This window comes from Cryptomeria japonica, chromosome 4, assembly GCF_030272615.1.
Source record: "Cryptomeria japonica chromosome 4, Sugi_1.0, whole genome shotgun sequence".
NCBI classification, from domain to species: domain Eukaryota; kingdom Viridiplantae; phylum Streptophyta; class Pinopsida; order Cupressales; family Cupressaceae; genus Cryptomeria; species Cryptomeria japonica.
In genome coordinates, this window is record NC_081408.1 from 465,616,209 (window position 1) to 465,631,435 (window position 15,227).

A 15,227-nucleotide genomic window follows, 5' to 3' on the forward strand; every position below is an offset into this window, starting at 1 on the left:
GAGATATAGAGGGGTGATAGAATGTGCAAAACCCATCTTGTTGGATCCCTTTAAGTTATAAACACTTGTAGTATAGCATTGGGTTACTTGTTAATGCGCCTACATCGTAATGTATATTTAGTATATTGGGTTCAATGCCTTATTGTGTTAGACTACCCTTGTGCCATAGGATTGATTGGTGTACAAATAAATACTCTGACTCTCCCCATATTGTGAAATTCAATTCAATCTGTTCTTATATTATAAAGTGATTCTTCCTATTGGTGTCTCTTGACACCTCGACATATTGGTGTTCATGTTATTCGTTATAATTGTGGACTTTAGAGGGGTATATAAGATGGATCTAATACCATATTGGAATAAACAACAGAACTATTCCAATTCTGTTAATATCATCCTCATCAAACTACTTTCCATATTCTCAAAAAGAACTCAAATCTATTCATGAGAAATTGATAGTATAACAAAATGATAGATCAACTCTATAAAGAAACATGTTAATTCCTTTAAGAGTTGATAGAAGCCTTAACAAAGTTCTGTGGTAATACTATCCCAGCTCCAAGCTCAAAGCTCACTCTTAAAACTTATGACCATACATTGTATTTATAACTGGCTTGAGGGGAGTTGGTTGGGCATCTTTTGACCATGTGCACACATACGTTGCCAAATCTGACTATGGTTGTACATGAGGTGACAAATTTGACTATGTGCACGTATGCAGAAAAACTTGACAACGTGCAAGTGTGCAGATGTGCAAACTTGAGAGGGCAAATTGCAAGTTACCTATGCCCATGCCTAACCCTACCTATCCACATGCATACTCGAACTCAAGTGAGACTGACAAAGGGTAAACTAACAACTGTTAAGATTACACAAACTAAGCACTTAGCTTGCAATTAGGTTTGCACCAACAATTTATCTGGCATTAGGTTGTGCGATAAAATAGGCCTTATTTATATCTAGTTTATATAGTTAATAAAAAAAATACAGAATATTATATGGGGTGGTTAAAAAAATTAGCACAATGACATGCCAAAAAGTGAAAGAAGATGAGGTTTGCCTCTACTTTATGATATGTATACCATGTGACTATGCTAATACATATCGATTTGTAAGGTTAAGCATCTTACACCATGCATTTCACTTGGATCTGTTCCTTCCAAGGATAAGATGGATGGCATTCAATTCATATCGTGGTTATTAAAATAATAAAAAATGCAATATAATGTAGATAAAAAATTATGATGCAAATACCCCAACATGAAAGTAAGAGAGAATTCAAGTCTATGAGCATTCTAATTTCTCGTATGCAATACATCATAATGAGTACTCCTGCATAGGAGATTAGCATTCTTCTTAATCATGTTAACTACGCCATGCAAATACATTCAGGCATGTGAGATTAGCATTTGATTAATAAATGTGCTGCTGAGAAATTTTAGGAATACCTACACAGCAATGTGGTTCCATGCTAAGTTATATTTTCTGTTCTATCACAACATTCTCATAATTTATAAAGAAAATTTCTCATCAGAACTTCCATAGGAAATTATAAAAAGCTTGTGAAATGTATGGAATTTGGCAAAAAAATATCCTAAAATTTCCTGGTGTGCACTGCAAATTTCTAGGGCCCTGCTTCTTGTACTCCCGCAAAATCCACTTCCTATATGATAGCCACTCTACATTTCGAGGATTTGCAATTTTTTCTTTCAAACCTTTTACATAGCTACACCTGCTCAAAAGAATGGCATAATGTCCCCCTCAAAACTTATTTAGACACACCAAATTCATAAATTCACTGCTGACAAATTATTCAGCATGGAGTACCTGCTGATTGCATCATAGGATGAATCAACCTACCCCAGTGAATATTAGAAGTGCGCTATTCTCATCTCTGAATGCCCAGGAAAAAGGGTTTTCCCTATACAACTCAGTATCAGCAGAGACAGCGATCAAGATCTCAGTTCCAGTAATATCATAAAGGCCAATATAAACTAGGCTGTTGAACTATGTGAAAACGCGTAATATAACTAATTTGCTGAAGTGAGTAAATATGCCAATTTCGCAAATTTCCAAAGGAATTGCCCGTGCACCTTCAGAAACCGTTTCGTCCATATCTAATGGCCATCGGAATCGAAGAGATCTTCTTTCAGTGCGTTCCTCTTAAGTAATTATGAAGTTTTGAAAAACTATCCAAGAAAAAATATGAATAACCTCTAACACAAACTATACATACGTATTTGCAATTTTCCATTGGTTCTTCAGTCTCTGACGTAGAACATGTCATATGGCTTTGGAGGCCATCGTAGTCGGTCCATTAACCTAGATGTCTATCGAAAACTAACGCGTGATTTTCCCAGATGGCTCTAGGCGATACACCGACCGTAAACCAGAAACAAGACTTCAACTACCGTTTCGTAAGCATTAAAAACGTAGCAGATAAGAGTCGAAACAGAGAAATCCCAGATAAAACGATTACGACCCTAGACAACCTCTAATTTGATATCAACATAGACAGACCATTGTAATGCAATTGAGTACCTGTGATTTGGGAAAAATGTCTGACAAAAGTTTCTTGTATCTCTTAACGGGCTGTCTGGAACGCGCCCTCAAAGAAGGGCAGAAAAAGCAGAGATTGCCACAAATGGGCAATACCCTTCTCGACATAATTCCCATCTTGAACAATCCCTGCAACCCAAATTTTTCGAATTAGGCCCCTCTTGCACGAACTCAATCAAACACAGCGACTTAATTTAATATTGCATCCAAATATTTATTATATATTTACCTGTAAAACAAACCGCTATTATGATACGCCAAAAAGGGGTTCGAATCCCGATCTTTTTGAGGTTGTAAAAAATTCCACACTCTACCTTTTTCAAAAGTCAAATGAATGGAGCCCCGTCACAACAGCTCAAAAGAAAAGCTTCTTCATTCCTCCGCCAAACTAGAACCTAAATATAGCGCGCCCAATCCGACATCCGTCCACGCCTCACGCCCCGGCCTCTGACGACAAACTTTATCGCACAATGCTGTGCCAGCGAGAGCGTACCTGTGCTTAAAAAACTCCCGTCTGTAGACGACAATTAATTATTCATCTAGCAGCGCCATCGTCGCATTTAAACTGCGTTGCGCAAATCCTGAGAAGAGTCGTAATATGAGGGGCACTGTGATAATGACAAATTCAACCGGCGACCACTCTGTCGCCGACGTCAGCGGCGTCTGATTGAAAGCAGGACACCTTTAATTACAGTTGAATTTAGTGCCACTCTTTCCTGGGCCGTCAGCGCTGGTCATCGGATGCGCTTGCCTCTGCCGGAATAGTTGAAAAGTATGACAGTGGGACCTCCGAATTTGTGCAGCACAATCAGACGCGGAATTGTTCTCAAAGTTGGCACTGTGCAGTAAATACTGGTTTGAAAGGGACAATGGGACCCACGGACCTCCGGTAGGATTACCAACACATCGCCTTCCCAGGTGAATCCCCTGAATGTCAACTGGGTTTCGCTCAATTTACAGGCATAAGAGACGGTCTGGTTTCATTCCAGGCAATTTGGAATGAATCTGCAAGAGCTTTGGCCAGCTCCAATGTCAACGCCCAGTACCAATCACGAGACTTGAATTCACAGTATTCTAACTTTTTCCTGGGTTAATAAACAAACCAGGCTGAATGACAGCGGGATCTTTTTATGAGGTGCACGGCTAATCCCTGCTTCCTACCCTTGGCCCTGATCAATCCGTACTCAGTTTTTCACTTTCCATTGAATATGGTCGAAACCCACCTCGGAACGTTAATCATCTATCTCCATTGACCATTACAGAAAAAGGATTTGGAATGTTGTGATAGTCCTTGATGCACGCCTTTGGATTCTAGTGATTCACAGCCGAAATGCTCCCCTTTCTTGTTCTTTTCAAATCGATACGTCCTCTTGTCTGCATCTTTTAGTCTTAATTGAAAAAGATGAACGATAATAGCATGATTTGGTAAAAGTTGTATTCTTAAAAAGTTGGCAAAACTTACTGATTGATATGATTTGAATCTAGAAGATCAGGGGTCCCTCGTTTCCATGCAATGTCACTTTTTATCGGGATGTTGTTTGAGGTTAATTTAAGATCAGGTCCCTCTTTTCTAAAATGTCACTTTTATTTGGATATTGTTTGAGGTTAATGTACAATATTAAGGGTCCCTCATTCAACAATGTCACTTTTATTATTGGGTTATTCAATTTTGTTTTTATTTTTAAAGGGTTTGAATATGATATTTTAGATGTTTAAATTATGAAAAATTTGTCAAGTTATTAATCATAAATAGAAGAATTCATTATTATCTTTAAAGAGATATGAACACAATACAAGAGATCCGTTACATATATAATGACAATTTATCACTACATTACGTGTTAATATGTTGACTTCTTGGACATTTAAGAGTAAAATGTGTGAAGTACATGAGACCTCGTCATTTTCCTTGAAGAGAATTGAACGTAACAATACAAATTGTCAAACTACAACAACTTACCACTACATTGTGTGTCAATAAGTTAACTCCCTATAAAATTAAGAGTAAAATGTTTGAAGAACAAGGGAGTTCATCAGTTTCCCTAATTGAAATTGAACATAGCGCCATAAGTTCTCAAACGTGTCCAAGTTAACACTATACCACTTGCCAATAAGTTGACTCCCTAAGAATTAAAGACTAAAATTTGTGAAGACCTTTCTTCATGACATCTAAAATAAAATCGTAAGGTTTTAAATAAAGCAAATAGTTCCTAACACCATTCCACAAGGCATTTGGGAAGCATTCAAACAAGACAATAATCCTTGATGTGTTGTTAATACTTCTTGATTTTATGCATTTTTTATTATTTTATCATCAAACAATGATTTATATTCCCTCAACCTAAATACCTATAGTGTAGGATTTTTAAAGACTTTCAATATATATTCTTTGGTCGCTTTTGTTTCATGGTGTAGCTCAAACCAATAACTATTTGTTGTCTTAGAGCTCACACTTTTATGATCCTAGATGTTGATATTATATTCCTATGAGCCAACTTTAAGATGTGAAGAGTAGGTACTTTAGGCAACATTAGTAGTTCAATTGAACATTGACTCTTCTTATCATCATTAGACTAGTGAAAAAATTAAGAGTTAGTCAAATGTTAGAGGAGCTTGTAGTGTCATAAATTGTATCCTGATACAATTTCATACTCATTTGGGACTCACTTTGGTGTTTCTCCATCCTTGCCCCCAAGATTGTCTGATTTTGCTCAAACAATGCTTGATTTTGGAAGTTTAGCACCCTGTATCTACTTTCTAACTTTGTTCCTAGCCCAAGAATGACTAGACTAGGGTGCCTAGCACCATAATCAAGACCCAAATTTGAACCCTCCAATGGTTGAAAAATGTTGATCAGGAAAATGCTCCTGATGTTAGCCTTCTTCAAAAATTTCAACACGTTTCATGAGGATGAGTATAAAAGCAAGTCTTATCCCCTCATTTGAAACATCTCTCAATCATCTCGCATTGAAGAATTCAATTTACATCAAGCAATTCAAGTGAGCAAGCAATCAAGCATTCTTAAGGCAATGAAGTAGAGGTCAGGTATTAAGATTTTCAAGCATTCAAGATGGTATTTGTGATCAAGTTTATGTGAAGGAATGCATGATCTTCCACCTAGCAACATCAACCTTCATGAAGAGTTCAAGGCAAGAATATTCATAAAAAAAGGTATAACATTGTCAATTCAACATTTCCTTTAAGGTTCCAACCTCTGCCCTTCAAGGGTAAGCTCTCTTTTTTCTATCTATCATTGTTGTAGGGTTAAGTCCAACCTAGGGTTTGACTTAGGAAAACGCCTATATAGCCCAACGTCATTTTTCCTCTTTCATGTGTGCAAGTTTCAAATCTAAGAATACATAATTAAAATTACAAACTAAGACAAAAAGATTCAGACTTTGAAGAAGCAAAAAACCTTAGACATTGTTCAAAAGTCTGAAGTGTCTAACACTTTTTTGACAAAATTTCAAGGAGATAATCTGAGCGACATAATCCAAAATTTGTTCATGATATATTCATCATACATCTTTAAATCTAGGATGCCTGGCCACATAGTCCAACACTTTTAGACTCAAATTGTAGAAACGGGTTCCTTTATGATCCCCAATTCTAGATTTGTTCCTAAAGTTTGGATATTTGTTCTATAACTTACTGTTTATATTGATTACTATAAATTTTACATCTTTAGACCTAGTTATTGCATTTTATCATTCTATCTTATCCAATCATATCAGTCACTCAATAAGGAAATGATCAATTCGTGTGCCTAGCTCTCCCAAGGGTTTGTAGTTGGGCCTATTAGTTATTTCCCTAATGCATGTTAATGTGAATAATTTTGATTCCTAGTTTGCATTTTTAGACTAGTGAACCCCATTCCGCTCATCAATAGATCTACATAAAATGTATTGGTCGGATCAATCCACTTATGGTAAATCTAATCACATGTGAGCCTTAAGATAATACCTTTTGAGGAATTATATAGAAAAATATGTATAATTACCATGAATTGTGATAAAATAAAGGATAATCATCAAGGGCCAAGTATTTTGAAAAAAAAAATAGATTGACAAGTGAGACTTGTTAGATAAAGGTTGATGGAAGTAATTGACACATAAAAAAATTATTGCATGACAAGAAGAGAAATTTCCAACAATTTTTAGTAGCTGGTAGATTCTTCTTAAGGAGATAATTTATAAAAGAATTAAATCATTTTTCAAAAAGTTTGTGTTGTCACAAAAGTTTGCACCCTTGTTGAACACTTGTGCTCAACACCTTGTGAAACGTGAAAACAACCTACAAGTGTGGGACCTTGCACAATGTGAGGTTGAATCTCCGGAGAAGGTTGTCTTCCTTATCAATCAGAGTCCAGTGTTGGACCAACCCAACACTTGTAAAAACTAATCTAAATATTCAGAGGAGAAAAGGGGAGAAGGAATTTTGAAAGGGAAATGTGAGGTTAAGCACTATCACGAACCATATTTATCTATAATTATTATATTAGGAAAATAATGCTTATTTTTCATTTATGAAATTGAAATGAAATGGAAATGGAATTTTTAGTGAAATAAGATGATAATGAAATAGGAATTCAAATGCAAAGAAATGATTTGCATTACTTTATTTATGTAAATGCAATTGAATGATTAGTATTAATTTTATTATGAAATGGGGGGTCATCATTGCTAATGAGAAATTGAGTGCAGGAATAGGTGAACGTGGATGAAGGCGAGAACATGGTTCAAGTAGAGTTGCTTTAGCTCGTGGACTTCGCTAGATTAGATGGAATTTCACACACCACTGTAGTATATACTAATATATGTGTGCATTTGTTGCATGATTTGAGTTGTGATTGAAATTGCATGAGTGATGGCAAAATATTATGTTTTATTGTTCTATGAGAATGTAATTTGTTAGTGATTTGAAAATGAATATTGACCCTATGATTACACGTTCTTGTGTGTAGATATGTGTAATTGGAGGAAATATTGTACTTATGTGTTCACTTTTGTATTTTGATAACAGTGTGTGTGTGTGTGTGTGTGTGTGTGTGTGTGTGTGTGTGTGTGTGTGTGTGTGTGTGTGTGTGTGTGTTTGTGTGTGTGTGTGTGTGTGTGTGTGTGAGAGAGAGAGAGAGAGAGAGAGTTTGAATATCGATTCGATCATATACATGTATATATGTATATAATTATAATATATATATCTAATTATCATGAAATTGAATTACTTGCTTCATGAATTTTGTTTATACATATTCATAATCATTTGGTATATATATATATATATATATATATACATAATCGTTTAATAATATGTATATATACATATACATAATCAATTGATATTGTGTGTGTGTGTGTACATACATATATATACATACATATACATATACAATATGTGTGTGTATATACATACATATACATACATATACATATACATATGTATATGTATGTATATATATATGTATGTGTATATATACATATACATGTATATGGATATATACATATGTATATGTATGTATATATATATATATGTATGTGTATATATGTATGTATATGTATATATACATATACATACATATATACACATACATATTTATACATATATACACATACATATATATATATACATACATATATACACATACATACATATATACACATATATATGTGTATATACACATATATATGTATATATCTATACATATATATGTATAGATATATACATATATATGTGTATATATACATATATATGTGTATATACACATATATATGTGTATATATGTATGTATGTGTATATATGTATGTATGTGTATATATACACATACATACATATATACACATACATACATATATATATACATATATATATATATGTACATATATATATATATGTACATATATATATATATATATATGTACATATATATATGTATATATATATATGTGTGTGTGTGTATGTATGTGTATATATACACATGTATATATATACATGTATATATATACATGTGTATATATACACATACATACATACATACATATATATGTATATATATATATATACACATGTGTATATATACATGTATGTATGTGTGTATACATATATATACATATATACATGTATATATATGTGTGTGTATATGTATATATGTATATACATATATATAGCAGACTTATTAAATAAACATGTTATTAATAACAAAGCATATCGCATAGTGGAGTCAATGAGAAGTATCGATTATGCATTATAACAAACACATTATGTTTGTTTTGAACAAGGACTATCTCATGTAACCAAAAACACCTTGCAAATGGGAGTCAATGAGTAATGTCGACTATATAACAAAACAGATACACGGTGATCAAATTGAACACGAACTTTGCAAAGAATAACAACCATGTTGTGTTTGAAAGGTTTATAGACTATGTTGTAAGCATGGTCAATACGTGGAGTAAACCATTGTAACAAGCCCTATGTGGTATAGTCAAAGGCCAAGTGTCATATTGTAGCGTCCTAAAATTGCGACACTTGCAATTTCAAATGCATTTGGGTCTTCACGATGGCGGCGCAACGTTGAACCTGAATGGAGACCCCGAAACCTGTTTATAACACCAAAAACTGCATTTTTCTACACCCTGGCTTGATCCCTCCTTGCACCCTGCTGTCCCGGGAGGTGGGACCATGGCGCCCAGCGCCCTAGTCCCTGGCCCTATTTTGGGCCCGGTTTCTTTTGGGCATCGGGTCTTTAAGTTTGCAATTCGGGAAATAATGTTTCCTGGTCGGCCTAAGGTCGGAAAAATCAGTCTATCAACCCTAATTGACAAGTATATAAACTACATTTCCCCTCCCATTTGAGGAGGCGAGAAAGAGGAAGACATATATGTGCAAAGGATGCGGAAGCAATATTCAAACATTCAAACATTCAAGCATTCAAGCATTCCTTCAAGCAATTGAGCATTCTAAGTCTCCATTCAAGGCTAGGTGTTGCATTCAAGACAAGGATTCAACCATTGAAGAGGAGATCACATACAACATACAACATACTACATACATTACACCTTCGCATGTAAGAATACAAACATTCTTACAACAAGGTATCAGTACTTGTTTACATTACAAACATTTACATTTACAACATTCTCATTTCTTGGTTAATTCCAAAACCAGGGTTTGACCTAAAGGCAAACCCCTCATCCCTAACCCCCCAATCGTCCTCTCTTTTCTGTGTGTAGGTTGCAGGTACGCAGCTGTAATTGAAGATCTGGAATCCTTGTGCAGAGACGAACAGATCCCCCTTTGTTTCGCGGATTTTTCGGAGGACCGTGTGCACGCCGGGCGCCATCGTCCCGTCAACTTTCGCTCAAATTTGCAGAACAGCACCGTCTCGACATTTTACTACTAATTCCAGGTCCGCAGCTTCATCCCATATCCCTATCTCTGTTTATAAGAGAATCCTTCCTACTTTACATGCATTCCTAGTTCAATCTTTCTATCTACATTCTTTACAAAAGAGGGTATCCTTGATGTCACAACCCTTGAAACTCATTTAGAATCCAATCTTGCATTGCGTGGGATTGGATCTTGTGGGTTTCAACCCCTCTTTTGAATGTAAAGTCTCTCCTAAGTGAAAACCATCAACCCTAGTGACTCTCCCTTCTCTCTCCTTGGAGTTGGGGAGGGGAGAACAACTAGGGTTCGATTTTTCCGCTTTACACATATGAACTGTTAGACGTGATGCGTAGGTGGTATGGGAAACAATAATGGCAGTGGGGTGTAAGCCCAAAATGAGGAAATAACATAGCATGCGACTAGCATAAATAGAGACGGTTGTTTTAGAGAATAGGAGGAGAAGAACATAACGATGGTATTGGAAATAGTGAAAATATGTAGATAATAGAGATGATAGAAAATAAGAATAGAGAATGGAATGAAGAATAGCGAATAGAGAAGGGAGATTAGAGAATAAAGAGGAAAGAACACAAAGGATTTGAAGAGCATAGAGGAAAGAAGGCATTGGAAATCTAGGAGTATTGTAGACAGAATTGGAAGAAGATTAGCATTGATCATATTAGAATTGGCTTAAATTCAAAGGTAGGCTCTTTAACGAGCAATAGCTTATTATATAATTAGAGTATAAGAACATAATTATATTGAGATTTGTTTGTTTTTAGATCATTAGTGAAGAAAAGAGTTAAACTTCTGAATTAGTTCCTTGCAATAGAAGTCATTATGATTATTTGAAATTTCATTTGAAAAAGTCGTTTAGTTATGTGCATTATAAACTATCATTTTATTTGATACCCATTATGGAAAAAATACTAAATTTAGTTAGATGAAGTCATAAATCATGGAAAACACATGTTAGTATCAAACTAAATCGGTTATTCGAGAAAAGAATTAGATAATAAAAAACATGTAGAAAGATAAAGAACTTATGCATTTTAAACTTGGAAATTTGAAACCATTGAAAATAGAATACAAGTTAATGTATGTTTATGCTATTGGACATTATGAGAAATAGATAAAAGAATGTGTACTCATAGTTTTTATTTCTGAATTTTATTTTTGTCTATATGCTAAATATGCATACATGTGTTACACCCTCTTATTTTTAATTCTTATCCTTGATTTACTTGAAAAGATAAGAACGAAAGATTGTTTTCTTATTGGATATAATTGGTTGTAAATGAAAGATTGTTTCTTCTATATCTATTTAACAAAAGATTGTCTTCTTTTATATTCATTTTTGGATATCATATGAACGATAGGAAAGATAGATATGATGTGTTTGTGGAGAAAGTTACCTTCCGAGACGGGTGCCCAATGTGGAATTATAGAGAGAATAGTTTGCTTTTCCAAACTATATTTTATTACTACGCATGGCAGTATACTCGACCGAGTAACATATTGACCATTGAAATAGATGGATATATTTATGTTCTCTACCATATCCTTGATTGATCTTGCTTGTTTCTTGATGGAATTAGAAAATTGAAAATGCATGTATCATTCTAGGCACGCACCAGATTCCATCTTGTCTATCGAATTCTTTTTGCTAAGCAATTCGTGCAGGGTCGGGTATTCTTGATTGACCAAGAATTTCGGGGAATTGTAAGATTCAAGGTTGGGTGGAAAAAGCACCTGATCTTGTTCTCATCTTCATTATAAAGATTGCATTGAAGATAGCTTTGGATTGCAGATCAATGGACGCATCTCATCCTTTACTTTATATATTTTTTGTTATTTGAACTTAAGGCATTTGAAAGGCCTAAGTATTGTATGTAGATATGATTGAGATACTACTCACATACTCTTATTGAATATAAATCTTCACCTCTTTATAGAAATCTCATGTTTATTGTGATATGATTGGAATGATCATTTAGAGCTAAGGATGGAATAGGGAGGTAAATAGACTTATTAAAGGAATTATGAGTTTATTTAAAAATAAAGAATATTTCATTTTATTATTAAATTTAGAACGTTTTACGTCTTTACGTTTTGCTATCAGAGCATGGTTTATAAGACTAGGGCCTATGACTATTATGCTAAAGAAACATTCCTTGATACAAGAATTGTTAAATTGCAATGGGTTCTAGAACTACTAGAGCTGGATCAAGTAACGATAATGAAAGACGTGACCAAATTCTTGATCTTTTGAATCAACAAAATGCTAGGATGGATGGAATTGAACAAGAAGTTCAAAGAGTTGGTGAGGTTCTAAATGAACAACCTCGACAGGAAGAGCAACCTAGAAATGAAATTCCTAGAGCTGAGGAACAACCTGATCATCAAGCTAGGATTGAAGGGGAGCTAGCTAAAGACTTGAAAATGATAGCCCAACCTAAGTTCGATGGTAAGACCATTAGTGATTGTGCTAAAGCTTGGGTAATTGAGATGGAGAAGTACTTTAAACTTCATAACATGTCGAATGAAACTAAAGCAGTATGGGCTGCTTATCAGCTTAATAGAGAAGCTGCAACATGGTGGGACAATGAGAAATCTGAGAAGAAGTTGCATCCTGGTGATATTACTTAGGAACTATTTTTGTAATCATTTAGGAAGAGGTGGCTTCCTCATTTATTCTTCGATAGGAAGATGACAGAGTTCCAGAATCTGACACAAGGTGGTATGACAGATAATCAATACTGGGAGAAGTTCACCAATCTCCTAAAGTATGTTCCACAATACCAGATGGATGAACAATTCTGCATTCAAAAGTTCATCTTGGGTTTGAAGACTCACATTGGAGCAGAAGTGGATATTCATAATCCATTGACTATGGATGATTTTTTTGAGAAAGCAACTAAACAGGAATAGAAGTTGCAACAACTGGCGAATTTCTGAAAGATTGTGAATACCAAACCAGGTTTTGGGAAGAGGAATTTTCAAAAAAATGATTATCAAAAGGGCAACTGACAAATAAGAAATATGAAAAGATGACCTAATACTCAGGAGAAAGGAGGAGTGGAGGAAACAAGAAAGTGAACAATAACACCAACTTCACTAATCCCAATACCAGTCGGAACAGATCAGGTGAACACCCAAAACCTAGATATGGATGTTACAATTGTGGGGAAATCATTATGCTTCAAACTGTCCACAATGTTCCATAGCTCAAAGAGGAGTAAATCAACAAGGAGCTTCACAACATCAGATTCATGCAACAATTGACAACCTCCAGGCTGATTTTCAGGCTTCACCTATCCAGATGACAGGTAAGATTTTTGGTCAATCAGTTTCTATTTTGATAGATACTTGAGCTATTGAATGTTTTATTGATTCTAAAGTAGTTTCTAGATTATCTATTAGACCTGGTTATATGTCAAATGCATGGATGGTTCAATATGGAAATCGAGTAGAGAAGAGGGTAGATTCATGTCTATTTTGCAGTGATTTAAAGCTTCCTAATTTCCAAACTCAGGTTAATCTATATGTAGCACCACTGGGATCATATGATGTGATCTTAGGTATCAATTGGTTAACTAAGCACAAAGTTGTAGTAAACTATGAGGATAAGATTGTTAGTTACATAAATGATTTTGGAAATCCGGTTGAGATTCTTGGGTCCCAAAAGCCTCTTGAATTGAGACAAGTCTCAACTATGCAACTTAAGAAAACCCAAAGGAAGGGATGTTCTATTTTTGTTGTCATTGTAAGTGACTTGGATAATGCCAAGAAGAGTCCTAAGGATCATCTAGTTCTTAGAGAATTCTTGGATGTTTTTCTAGAAGATCTTACTAAGTTACCACCAAAAAGGGAATTTGATTTCTCTATATAACTCTTACCTGGAACCGAGCCACAATCCAAGGCTCCATGCATAATGACTACCACAAAATTGTATGAGCCTAAGGCTCAGTTTTAGGGGTTACTTAGGCAAGGTTTCATAAGACCTAGTGTATCCCTGTGGGGTGCACCAGTAATCTTCGTGAAGAAGAAGGATGGTACCTTGAGATCATGTATTGATTATAGGATGCTAAACAAGGTAACCATTAAGAACAGATACCCTTTTCCTAGGATAGATGAGTTATTTGATCAAATGAAGGATGCTATAGTATTCTCTAAGATCAATCTTTGATCAGGTTATCACTAGCTAAGGATTAAGGATGAGGATATTCCTAAGACAACATTTTGAACTCGGTATGGACACTACGAGTTCATGGTCGTACCGTTTGGTCTAACCAATGCCCCACCAATGTTCATGAACCTTATGAATAGCATTTTTACAGATTACCTGGATGATTTTGTGCTTATATTCATTGATGACATATTGATCTATTCCAAGAATGAAGAGGATCACAAGAAGCACTTAAGGATAGTTTTGCAACGATTAAGAGATCGAATGCTTTTTGGTAAGTTTTTGAAGTGTGCTTTCTTTCAGGAAAAGGTACACTACTTAGGTCATGTTATATTTATTGAAGGAATTACAGTTGATCCTGCAAAGATAGAGGCAATTATAGAGTGACCAACACCTCAGAGTGTTACAGAGGTTAGAAGTTTTATGGGTCTTGTAGGATACTACAGGAAGTATGTGGAAGGTTTTTCTAGGATAGCAACACCTATTACTTCTCTTCAAAAGAAGGAAAATAAATTTGAATGGACTGAGAAGTGCGAAGAGGCATTTCAACTTTTGAAGCAAAAGTTGACAACAACACCAGTCTTGACTATACCAGATCCTAATGGACACTTCACAGTGATTACATATGCCTCAGGTGAAGGTGTAGGAGAAGTGTTAAGGCAGGAAGGAAAGGTGGTTGCTTTTGAATCTAGAAAACTAAAGCAATATGAATTGAACAATGCACCACATGACTTAGAGCTTTTAGCTATTGTTCATACATTACAAATGTGGAGGCATTACCTTCTAGGGAAGGCATTTGAGCTGAAGACAGACCACTTAGGACTGAAATACATCTTTACACAACCTAACCTTAATGCAAGACAAAGAAGGTAGCTTGAATTCCTAAGTGAGTATGATTTTGGTATTGAATATATCAAAGGAAAGGAAAACAGGGTATCAGATGCTCTCAGTAGAAGAAGACATGTATCTGTTATGATTACTATAAGGTCAAACTTGAAGCAACAAGTGTTGCAGAATCTTTCTGAAGATGAGCATTACCTAAGAGAAAGCCTTGGGGGTAGATCCTTCAGATCACCGATTTGATGGATATGAG

At 35.0% G+C, this 15,227-nt stretch overlaps 1 protein-coding gene across 4 annotated transcripts in view; it reads right to left on the reverse strand.

Annotated features, from left to right (window-relative positions):
- The window catches only part of LOC131077340 (protein SEMI-ROLLED LEAF 2), a 43,061-nt gene extending 39,128 nt beyond the window's left edge, over nt 1-3,933 (reverse strand). Inside the window, exons 1-3 of one of the 4 annotated variants that reach the window (XM_059219884.1) lie at nt 2,894-3,933; nt 2,789-2,808; nt 2,542-2,688 (exon numbers count right to left, since the gene is read on the reverse strand). In XM_059219884.1, coding sequence (XP_059075867.1) covers nt 2,542-2,676 — 135 coding nt within the window. In that variant the 5' untranslated portion in view covers nt 2,677-2,688; nt 2,789-2,808; nt 2,894-3,933. Of the gene's footprint in view, nt 1-2,541; nt 2,689-2,788 lie in introns of all 4 variants that reach the window. The other 3 variants (XM_058014824.2, XM_058014821.2, XM_058014825.2) reach the window with 3 other exon arrangements.
- Between the last annotated feature and the right edge of the window lie 11,294 nt (nt 3,934-15,227).